Source organism: Carcharhinus amblyrhynchos, chromosome 1 (genome assembly GCF_965287045.1).
Source record: "Carcharhinus amblyrhynchos chromosome 1, sCarAmb.v2.hapA, whole genome shotgun sequence".
NCBI classification, from domain to species: Eukaryota; Metazoa; Chordata; class Chondrichthyes; order Carcharhiniformes; family Carcharhinidae; genus Carcharhinus; species Carcharhinus amblyrhynchos.
The window spans coordinates 116,905,428-116,917,802 of NC_137324.1; the positions used below are offsets into that span (position 1 = coordinate 116,905,428).

At 42.5% G+C, this 12,375-nt stretch overlaps 1 protein-coding gene across 1 annotated transcript in view; it reads left to right on the plus strand.

Moving 5' to 3' along the window:
• Window positions 1-12,375, plus strand: part of prss12 (serine protease 12) — a 130,830-nt gene that overhangs the window by 79,576 nt on the left and 38,879 nt on the right. The window contains exons 6-8 of the mRNA XM_080199217.1: window positions 417-558; window positions 5,763-5,965; window positions 8,951-9,092. Of these exons, the coding sequence (XP_080055343.1) occupies window positions 417-558; window positions 5,763-5,965; window positions 8,951-9,092 (487 nt within the window). The remainder of the gene's footprint in view (window positions 1-416; window positions 559-5,762; window positions 5,966-8,950; window positions 9,093-12,375) is intronic.

The following is a 12,375-nucleotide window of genomic DNA, read 5'->3' on the forward strand; positions in this document are numbered from 1 at the left end:
GATGAATTTCAGTTTTGTTAATCAAATACATGCAGGACATCAACTGTCCAAGCACTCTGTAATAAAAGTTCTTGAATGTAACAGATAGCCCCCATGCGCATACAACATCTGTTTCCAATGGTCATTTGGAGACCTCTTAGACTGGGCTAATAAAATACATAAACTGCAACAAATCTTCTTTCATGGAGGGGAAAACTGCAGTTTTATAATTAGCAGCATTGAGTGAATTTATTTGTAGAATTTAACATTCAGCATGTTATACTACAGTTGTCCTAAACTAATACGCACTGTTACAATTTAAAGTAATACTTTTAGCTTTTGATTATATAATGTTATACTTATAAATAACTAGACACTTTGATCTTTTCATAGTGTATCATATATCCTGACTCTAGTCCATTGTTTGTATTGTTCAGATGGTGCAGTGCGCCTGGTCGGAGGGAAGGGTAGCCATGAAGGACGACTGGAGGTGTATTACCGTGGCCAGTGGGGAACTGTCTGTGATGATGGCTGGACAGAGCAGAATGCTCAAGTTGTTTGTAGGCAACTGGGATTCAGGTACCGGAGGAGCGCTCTGTCTCCAGCTTGGCTATCAAATCGAAGAAACTTGAGAGCGAGGAATTAGAGATATAATTAAACCCACACTGAGGTTGTGACATCATTTCTCCTTTCAACTAATTCAGTGTGAAATCAGCATTTGCTTTACTGCACAGAATAATGGATAAGGCGTCATGTGGAGGATCACTTATGAGAAATGTTAGATTTGAAAAGACTGTGAAGATTAAAACAAGAACTGCTCCAGCTAAGGTTGCTCAATTATTTATAATTGATACAGTTATTTTTGCATCAGGTTTAAGTCAAATATTCTAAGAAATGCAGCGCATAAGTCACACCTCGTGGGCTTTTAATCTTCTGGGAATGTGACTTCTGTGGTCATCCAAGTGATCTTGTGTTTGGATGAGATATAATTTGTAGGTGTGATTATTAATGTAGCTAATATGTGATGTGGCATTATTTTGTATGATGCATAAAATGCGATTAAGGATTCCAAAATCAAACAAAACCAAACTTTCGAAAAGCATTCAATAAAATGTTGCAAAGAAGGTTACCATGCAATGTTAAAGCCCATGAATATGGGATACTATATGAGCCATGGATTGAGAATGGATTCAGGGGCAGAAGGCAGAAACAAAAGGGACCATTGTCGAGTTGGCAGATTGGTAAGTGGGGAGGCATCACAGACTCAATGCAGGAGCCTCAGCTATTTACAATCTACAGCTCTGAGTTAGATGAGGGCACTGACAGTAATGAATTCAAGACTGCTGATCATACAAAGGTAGATAGGAAATTAAGCTGTAAAGATGCAAAGAGGCTGCAGAGCGTAGGTAGGTTAAGTGAGAGGGAAAGAAGTGACGAATAGAGTATCTTTGGAGAAATGTGAGGTTGTTCACTTCGGTAGGAAGAATAGCAAAGCAGAACATTCAAGAGAGACTAGTAAATGTTGGTGTTAGGTACTTTGGATATAACTCACAGAAGGTTAACGTGCAGGTGCAACAACCAATTGGGAAGGCAAATAGTATGTTAGCCTTTATATCAAGAAGGGTGTTGTTGTATAAAAGTGAGGATGTCTTGCTGTAATTTTTTAAATGTTTTTGTGAGATCACACCTATAATACTCTGTACAGGCTTTTGATAAGGTCCCATACAGGACATTAGAAACACAATTAGAGCATGTAGGATTAAGAGTAATATACTGGTATTGGTTTTTGAAAATTCGTTGACAGGCAGAAAACAGAAAGTAGGAATAAATGGATCATTCTCAGGATAGCAGGCTATTAATAGTGGGGTGCTGCAAAGAACAGCACTGGGGCCACAGCTGTTCACATTCTATATAAATGGTTTGGATGTGGAGACCAAAGTTAATACTTCCAAATTTGATGATGACATAAAATTAGGTGGGAATGCAAGTTATGAGAAGGATGCAAGGAGGCTTCAAGGGGGCAGATTAAGTGAAGAACATAGTCAATGTAATATATTGTAAATAAGTGTGAATTTATTCGCTTTGGTAGGAAAAACAGAAAGGCAGAGTATTTTTTAAATGGTGAGATGTTGGGAAGTGTTGCTGTCCAAAAGAAAATGGGTCTCCTTGTTCATGAGTCACTGAAAGCTAACATGAAGATGCAGCAAGCAATTAGAAATGTAAATGGTGTATTGGTCTTCATCACAAGGAGATTTGAGTGCAGGAGTAAAGATGTCTTGCTGCAGTTGTATAGAGTCTTGGTAAGACTCCACCTGAGTATCGTGTATAATTTTGATCTTATTGAAGGAAAGATATACTTGCTACGAAGGAAGTGCAATAGAGGTTCACCAGATGAATCCCTCGAATGGTAGGACTGTGATACGGGGAGAGACTGTATTCCAGAGTTTCAAAGAATGACTGATGATCCTTTGAAACTTACAAAATTCAGAGTAGATATGGATTGGATGTTTCCCCTACTTAGGGGTCTAGAACCAGAAGACAGACTCTAAGAATAAGGGGTAGGCTAATTAAGAGTAAGATGAGGAGTAATTTATTCACTCAGAGGATGGTGAATCTTTGGAATTCTCTATTCCAGAGTGCTGTGGAAATTCAGTCATTTAACATGTTCAAGTCAGAAATTTTAAATATAGAGTCGTAGAACCATAGAGTTTATAGCAACTTGTCCATGTCGGTCTTTTTTTTTAAACCCCTAAGCTAGTCCCAATTGCCCGCATTTGGCGCAAATCCCTGTATACCCATCTTACCCTTGTAATTGTCTAAACGCTTTTTAAAAGACAAAATTGTACCCACCTCTACCACTACCTCTGGCAGCTTGTTCCAGACACTCACCACTCTCTGTGTGAAAAAAATGCCCCTCTGGACACTTTTAGGTCTCTCCCCTCTCATCTTAAGCCAGTGCCCTCTAGTTTTAGACTCCCCCATCTTTGGAAAAAGATATTCTAACTGATCAATGCCCCTCATTATTTTATAGCCCTCTATAAGATCACCACTCAGCTTCCTACATTCCAGAGAAAAAAGTCCCATTCTATCCAGCCTCTCCTTACAACTCAAACTATCAATTCCTGGTATCATTCTAGTAAATCTCTTCTGCACTCTTTCTGGTTTAATAATATTCTTTCTACAATAGGGTGATCAGAACTGTACACAGTATTTCAAGTGTGGCCTTACCAATGTCTTGTACAACTTCAACAAGACGTCCCAATTCCTGTATTCAGCGTTCTGACCAGTGAAACTTAGCATGCTGAATGCCTTCTTCACCATCCTGTCCATTTGTGGCTCCACTTTCAAGGAGCTATGAACCTGTACACCTAGATCTCTTTGTTTTGTAACTCTCCCCAGTCCTACCATGGTTCATCTATCAAAATGCATCACCTCACATTTACCTAAATTAAACTCCATCTGCCATTTGCCAGCCCACTGGCCCAATTGATCAAGATCCAGTTGCAATCCAAGATAACCTTCTTCACTGTCCACAATGTCACTAATCTTGGTGTCATCTGCAAACCTACTAACCATGCCTCTTACATTCTCATCCAAATCATTAATATAAATGACAAATACCGGTGGACCCAGCACCAATCCCTCAGGCACACCGCTAGTCCCAGGTCTCCAGTTTGAAAAATAACCCTCCACAACCACCCTCTGGCTTCTGTCATCAAGCCAATTTTGTATCCATTTGGCTACCTCACCCTGGATCCCGTGAGATTTAACCTTATGCAACAACCTACCATGTGGTACCTTGCCAAGGATCTTGCTGAAGTCCATGTAGACAATATCAATTGAACTGCCCTCTTCTACTTTCTTGGTTACCCCTTCAAAATCAAATTTGTGAGACATGATTTTCCACTCACAGAGCCTTGTTGACTGTCCCTAATCAGTCCTTGCATCTCTAAATGCCTGTAGATCCTGTCTCTCAAAATACCTTCCAACAACTTACCCACCACGGATGTGAGGCTCACCGGCCTGTAGTTCCCAGGCTTTTCCTTGCAGCCCTTTTTAAATATCTGATACTGATGACATCAAGGGGTATGGGGATATCATAGGGAAAGTGATGTTGAGCTAAATGATCAGCCATGATTGATTAAAAAGCAGAACAGACTCAACAGGCTAAATGGCCTACTCTTGATCCTATGATCCTAGGTTACTATGGCATATGCTAAATAACTACTTTGCATCAGCATTTACTATAGAGGAAGGGTACATGCCAGCCCAAAGAAATTAATATTGGATCTGAGACAGGGATTCAGCAAATTAATGTAAATAAATGAATAGTAATGAAGGAAAGAATGGCACTGAAGAGACACAAATTTCTGGGGCCAGATGGTTTCATCCCCAGGATTTAATGGAAGTAGGTCAGAATATTGCAGATCGTCAAACCACGAGCTTCCAAACTTCTTGTAGTCAGCAACTGTTGTTACATTAGATTAGAACATTGGCTTATTTCACTCCACTGGAACATAGAACAGTAAAGGACAGGAACAGACCCTTCGGCCCACAATGTTGTGCCGAACATGATGCTAAATTAAACTAATCCCTTCTGCCTGCCATTGGTCCATATTCCTCTATTTCTTGCATATTCATGCACTTATCTAAAAGAACGCCCCTATCGTATCTGCATAAACCACTACCCCTGGCAGCATATTCCATGCACATTCTAGCACATTTCTGTAAAGAACTTGCCCCGCACATCTCCTTTGAACTTTCCCTCTCTCATCTTAAGTGCAGGGTCCAAGGCTCCAACCTTCCAACACTATTTCACAGTAGCACAGTGGTCAGTGCTGCTGCTTCACAGCTCCAGGGACCTGGGTACATATTCCTGGCTTGGGTCACTGTCTATGTGGAGTTTGCACGTTCGTCTTGTGTATACGTGGGTTCCCTCCAGGTGCTCCGGTTTCCTCCCATAGTCCAAAGATGCACGGGTTAAGTTGATTGGCATGCTAAAAATGGCCCCTTAGTGTCCTGAGATGTATAGGTTAGAGGGATTAGTGGGTAAATATGTAGGGATATGGGGGTAGGGCCTGGATGGGATTGTGCTTGTTGCAGGCCCGATGGGCAGAATGGCCTCTTTCTGTACTGTAGGGTTTCTATGATTTTACTATTTAAGAAAGAGAGAAGAGAAAACCAAAGAATTATAAATCTGTTAGCCTAGCACAGGAAATTTTCTAGAATCTATAATTAGGGTTAAAATAATTGAATACTTAAAAAAAAAAATTCGGCTGATCAGAAAAAAAAGCACAAATTCATAAATGGTGGGTCATGTCTGATGAATTTGATTGAATTATTTTAAGGAGCTAACTAATGTGGCGGGCAGGGAAATGTCTGAGTATCTTATTGATATGGGATTTTGAAAGGCATTTGATAAAATCCTTCAGAAGATGCCATGAACTAACTGCACTCCAGATAGAGCCACCATCCTCTGAATGACAAAGGTCTTTTTTGAAATCCCTTTTGAATCTACAGACCTTTGCAATAAAAGTATGCCCTTCCGGATGGACCCCCCCGACCCGAACCAAGAAAAACAAGTGCTCCCTACTCACGCTTTCCAAGCGCCCCACAGTCTTACACATCGCAATCATATCCCTGAGGGAAACCCAAAGGAGAAGTACTCACTTGCCATGGAATGTCATAGAATTGAAGACCAGTTATTGACCTCATCAGGAGATTGTCTAAGCAGCCGGCATTTGTTCATTTAACTGTTTTGGTTCTCCCTCACTGTTCCACAGATATACACAGAAACCTGTGGAAGGTCAATTTGAAGGGGGCTCTGGGCCCATTTACTTGGATGACGTCCACTGTGCAGGTCAGGAATCCTCACTGTCTTTGTGTCCCAGAAGCGAATGGGGGAAGCATGACTGCAGCCACCAGGAGGATGTGACGGTCGTTTGCACACTCAACACCGTGAATGACATCCAGGGAATTCCTTTCGGTGAGCATTTCTCAGCAAAGTCTCAGCAGAAAGTTCAAGGAGAGGAATTTTATTTTTGCGTTTTGCACAGTCTTGTTTGAAGCAAAAGTACCAATGACAAAAATTATTTTCTGGCAATTTCTTGCAACCATGTGACATTGTTCCTTTTTGCACATAACTAAGTGGTCATTTCTGCATAATTAATGGACATGATGTTCATTTTCTGTCAGTATATCAATGGTGATGCTATTGAAACCGCAACTTATTCATTTCTGACATGTTTTAGGTGCTTTATTCTTTGCCTTTTGGCTATGAGTTTCTGTTACTTTGGTGATGTCCATAATTGTGATGAATACAGAAGTTGATTTGCTTCTGAGGAAGACTGACAGTTTTAGAAGGCTTTTTTATTCTGTGTTCCTGCCAGTAGGAAGGGCAGGAATGGAATGTTACATTGAGGTGTAGCTTCACCACACTGATAAAGGTTTTAGTATTCCCTACAGTAGGCACTGCTGCTGTCTACTCCTTCCTTACCCGTTGCATGCAAACGGTGGTGGTGAGAAGTCCTTGTGGATTTACTCTTCCCCCTGCTTATGTTAAAATAGAGTAGAATAGAATACCTACAGTGCAGACAGAGGCCATTTGGCCCATAGAGTCTACACCAACTCTTCAACAGACCATCTTACTCAGGTCCTATCCCCACAATCCCCAGTATTTACCCTGCTAATCCCCCTAATCTACTCACCCTTGGACACTAAGGGACAATTTAGTATAGCTAATCCACCTAATCTGCACATTTTGGATTGTGGGAGGAAACTGAAGCACCCGGAGGAAACCCATGCAGACACAAAGAAAATGTGCAAACTTCATGCAGTCACTCAAAGTCGGAATCAAATCCAGATCCCTGGCACTGTGAGGCAGCAATGCTAACCACTATATTACTGCTGTTTCCAGGGAATGTGGTGCCAGATTCCATGACAGTAGCAGGAGCTGCCCTGAGGTATCGCCGTAGAGGGCGAGGTCTTGTTTCCCTTCATTCTGTTCCCACTGAATTACCTGAAGGCCACAGAATCAGTGGAGCTTGATTTCTGATTTTGAAAGCACTTCTGTCCATTGGTTGATCTATTGAGCTGCAGAAGTTCCCGTACTATCATGGCACCTTTATAAATCGGAATCTCCTCTTGAGAGGGGCATTACTTATGGGAGACCGCAAGCATGCTTGCACAGAATCCTGATCTAGGAAAATAGGTTAGTGCAGGGAGAGGGCAAAAGCAGAGGAATGGTAGAAGTCTCTCAAGACATCACCAAAAATCCCAGAAATTCCTTCAACCCAGAAACTCTAGTTTAGTTGTGTGGTTGTCAGTTGGAAGCTTCCACATGCTAATACAAGAGACACGATGACGCTGGGTGGCATGGTGGCACTGTGATTAGCACTGCTGCCTCACAACACCAGGGATCCAGGTTCAATTCCAGCCTCGGGTCACTGTCTGTGTGCACTTTCTCCTCACGTCTGCAAGGGTTTCCCCCAGGGGCTCTGGTTTCCTGACACAGTCTGAAAGATGTGCAGATTAGGTTGATTGGCCATATTAAATTGACCCTTAGTATCAGTGGGATTAGCATAGTAAATGGATGGGAATACAGGAGCAGGGCCTGGGTGGGATTGTGTTTGGTACAAGGATTCTGTGATTCTAGAATTCCACATGACTGAAGGATGGAATATAGATTTGTTCCACTTGGCATATTACTGTGAAGCGATACTGAACAAAAACCATGTCACATTAAAGAGACAAAGGGAATGAAGGTCACAGACAGAGTTGTCCATCTCTGGCAGCAATTATAGAGGGCTTGGGGAATATCTTCTGCCTTCTTCTTAAGCATTGGTGGTGCACAGCCCCAATGAATGGGATTGCTTTAAACAATACAAATTTGAGCCAATTTATTTTCTCTCTGACATACAGATTTCCTGTGATGTGCTTCCTGCCAGTGTTGATCTGCTCTGGAATTGAGGAATTATGCAATTATTTTTACATGTACTCCTTATGACTAAGGCCTTGCGAGATTGGGAGCATAGTTTCAGAAAGTGATGGGGCTCAAAATTATGTTTGCCATGTTCTATTGACAGGAGTGCAGCAAAGTGGGTCTCAAATGCATTGATGGAGGAAGATCCAGATCCTGTCCCAAATCATGATGCAGGTTTATACAGGTGGCTCAAGCCTATAAAGGGGGGGAAGCTTTGTTGCCCTTCCCTGATGGAGGCCTGGAAACCTTAGCAGTGGGCGAGATAAACTGAACCTACGGAAGCAGGCAACGTTTTGAAGATTGGTCCTCTGGAAGCACTGAACCATTGAAGAAATAGAAACTAGAAACACGAGTTTCATCATGGCTTACCATCAAACTCAATATCCTGATTCCCCCCTCCCTTCCATATCCTTTGATCCCTTTAGTCACAAGAGCTATATCTAATTGCTTCTTGAAATCAGACAACCTTCTGGCCTCAACTACTTTCTGTGGTAATGAATTTCTTCTGGGTGAAGAAATTCCTCCTCACCTCAGTTCTAAAAGGTTTATCCCTTATCCTCAAATTATAATCCCAAGTTCTGGACTCCTCCACCATCGAGAAAATCCTTTCTGAATCTACTCAGTCTAACCTGTTAGAATTTTATAAGTTTCTATGAGATCCCCTCTTACTCTTCTAAAGTCCAGCCCAGTTATCTCCCCCTGAATAGATTACCTTCACTGCCAGAGTCCTGGGCCTCACCTGGGGCATGAACAAGATCTTTCAGATGGCAAGTGCTCCATTGAGGCCTACCAACTGCGCTCAAAAGATTTGTTCTCTGTAGAGAAGGGACCAAATTGGAGCAAAATGAGGGTTCCACCCTTTTCTAATCACTAACTGACCATTCCACTGGACACGTACTTCTTCCCATTTTGCCCCCCGCAATTCCGTTGTGATTTCAGACTGCGAGTGCTTTTAAAGAAAAGACTACTTATGGTTTTGTCATCTACCAGGTCCCCCTATCAGATTGATGGATGGAGAAAGTAAGAAGGAAGGACGTGTTGAAATTTTTATCAACGGCCAGTGGGGAACTATTTGTGATGATGGATGGACTGACAAGGATGCTGCTGTGGTCTGCCGTCAGCTGGGGTACAAGTAAGTGACTGTTAGATCGGATACAGGTACTGTGCGTGTATCAGGGGAGCCTTTTAAAACAATTGAAAACATTTATGCCCCCATCTAGTTGTTTAAATAATAGCTTTGAAGGTAATTTTTAGCCATTTAAATTAATGACTGCCAGAATGTTTTTTAAAGACATTCTCCTTCTGAGATTCCAGGTGAGATTTTAAGAGATTTACCTCATGAAAATAAGACCAATTTAGTAAGAAAACTGGTGCCATTTTTGCTAGCTCATGAGTGTACAATAAACCCCAATGTGAAAGATATGTAAAATATAGCCAAAAACACAGTTATACTCTTAGATTTCCTATGGGAGTTCTCCTGATTGTTCACTATTATTTCTGTGGAAGGTTAGTAACTCCCCCAGGGAAATTGTATTTATAACCATTTATACCCAGCTTCTCATCACAAAAGAAAAGGAGATTCTACCCTTTGGTATTTATATGCATTCACTAATAATATTTCACAAAGTATTTTAATTTAGTGAAGGAGAGTGTATATGAGTTGCAATGTTAACACAATTGATCAATAATTTTTCAAATTTGATCCCCCAATGTGGTAAGATGCTCTTTCGGAGAGCTGATGCAGACTTGATGGGCTGAATGATTGCTTTCTGCACTGTAAGGATTCTATGATTCTGTTTTTCACTTCATTGGGGAGTTGGCTACTTAGGGATTTGTTTCCGTTTGCACATAATATTCTTGCTATTCTTCTGATATTAAGATGGGAGCTGGTAGCTTGTGTTTTATTTTAAACCTGTTTTTTGCCTCTTCTCTGAGAGCTTTGGGCATTCCGAATGTGGGGTACAGTGCATTATAGAGGAAGATACATGAGATTCTAATTAACGGGACACACCATTATGAATAAGACTGAGAAGGGGAAGCTGCAGAGATTTGTAATCAGACTTATTAACATAATGTAACAACAACTTGTAGGGGGAGGGTTGGAAGCAGAATTAATTCATAGGAAGCCTACAGTGCAGAAGATGGTCATTCGGCCCATCAAGTCTGCACCAACAACAATCCCACCCAGGCCCTATCCCTGCTTAATTACCCTTTAACCAATCACATCCCGGGACATTAAGGGTTAGTTTAGCATGTCCAATGAACCTACCTCGCACACCTTTGAAATATGGTAGGAAACTGGAGTACCCGGAGGAAACATGGGGAGAATAGGCAAACTCCACACAGACAGTGACCCAAGTTGGGAATCTAACCCAGGTCACTGGAGCTGTGAGTCAGCAGTGCTAACTGCTGTGTCGCCCCAATGCAAAGAAATGGAAAATTGGGGTAGAGACAGCTACACAGATGAATCTGGAATTTTTTGTGGGTGTTCCCCCAATCTCCCACCCTTTGCTCTTGATGCCAAATCACTCCCCCATGACCCCAACCCTGTAATCCCTGTATCCCACAATCACTCACCTGTGCCTAGGTCCATGCTAACGCTCGGCCTCAGTGGATGCAGTACCCGTAATAGCCTCCACATTCCCAGTGGAGCTGTTGAGCAGTGAAGGGCCGACAAATCTCAACAGACAGAACTTCAGTCCCCAGGGTGTTGATCCGGGTGACAGCACGCCATTCCCTGATTGGTACTTAATACAACGGGCTTTCCCAAAAAGAGGCAATGTGTGCTTTCCCTGGCTGTCAAATCAGTTGGTGAAAAACCCAGCATTTCGATTGAATGCCACCCAAGTAGTCATTTAAAATTTATTCAGAGGAATGAGAAAAGTTATTTGGGTCAGCAGTGACAATGTTGTGAGTGTGTGTATTGATCCAAAAGAAATGGAAGTAAAAGTTTAGGAATGAATTTGTAAGAGAAATAAAACTTCTTTTTCGAAGGGTAGAGGATGAGGGGAGTAGGTTTGGAAGATTGAAGCATACGGGTGGTAAAGGAGGAAAGGAGCTGGTCAATCTTGGTCTTATTGGTGATGAAGACTCCTGAGGTGGGCAGGCCTGAAGGATGGCAGGGTAGAGCAGAGTGGCCAATAGATGTGAGAGAGAGATTTTTATTGAAGAGTGAAGGCAGATACCAAAGGGGAAGAAGGAGAGGCTAGAGTTCAACAAGCTATGTCATCGCCAGGATGGTTTAGCTGGAATAGGTGATAAAAGAGAATTGCAATTTGGGCTTCGGATAATGTGGATACCTCTACAGATAGCGAAGAAGCCATAGGAGGCTAAATGCACCGGGGGGAGTTTTCCATTCCTTTGCATTGCGGCAGACCATGCAAAAGTCCAATGACCTCGGGTGGGATTTTCCATTTCTGGGGCGAGCGTGGCTGGAAAATCCCACCCATTATGTCTCATTTTTATTTGCGTAACAGACAGCATATTATCAATGTATGCTTGAACCAGGTGGCCCAAGCAAAAATTGGGCCTCAAACCTCATTGTAACAACTGGGCTGCAGCTGCACAGACAGTTCACACGTGTGACCAATTGCAATTTGCTCTGTTTGTCTCAGTGCTGGAAACCCTGGTGCTTGGGGCTAGTGGGGAAAGGGAAATGGAAGGTACAGGTTGATCATGGGAAGCGATGGAAAGGAAACCTATTGGTTAAGGAAGCAGCAAGCTCCAGAATCCCTGAACAGCATGGGCCTAACGCGTGCTCTGGCCAGTATTACTGAATTGTTCCAGTGATTTCTTTGGCAAGTATGATGCCCTTTATAAGTACACTCAGGGGGCTTTACTGCTGTTTTATGCAGCAGCTAGCCCTGCCTTTCAAAAGCCTGGAATAAGTTCAGACACCCAAATGCACTCGCGAATCAGGCCATTATGCTACTCAATTTATATTGGATATAACAATGGTGGAGTTCTACCATACGGTTTCTTCCTGGTTGATAGCTATTAATGATCATTCCTTTACATTCATGAAAACTATGAGACAGAATTTTACAGTCCCATGCCAGCAGCTTTTTAAACAAGATAAGATCTAATTACCACCCGCTTCAAATTTGAGGTTGGCAGGCGAAGTTCAGGATCAGAGGGGGGAAGCACGGCTGGTCACCCTAGCCCTTGATGGGAGGTGCAGGGATGACCTCCCTCAAGGGCCTCTTTTTACAAATTGGGCACCAGCTTGAGCTACGGACCACCGCCCCCTCCTTCACACCACCGGTGGGTTCTCCCTCTCTCACTCCCCCTCACCAGCCTCTCCAGCTAAGACCTCCATCCACCTTGGGCCCAACCTCCCCATCCCACTTTGAGGCACCCTCACACCTACCTGTCTCTGGAATTCAGGACTTTGAATCTGGGACTGTAAGTGATCC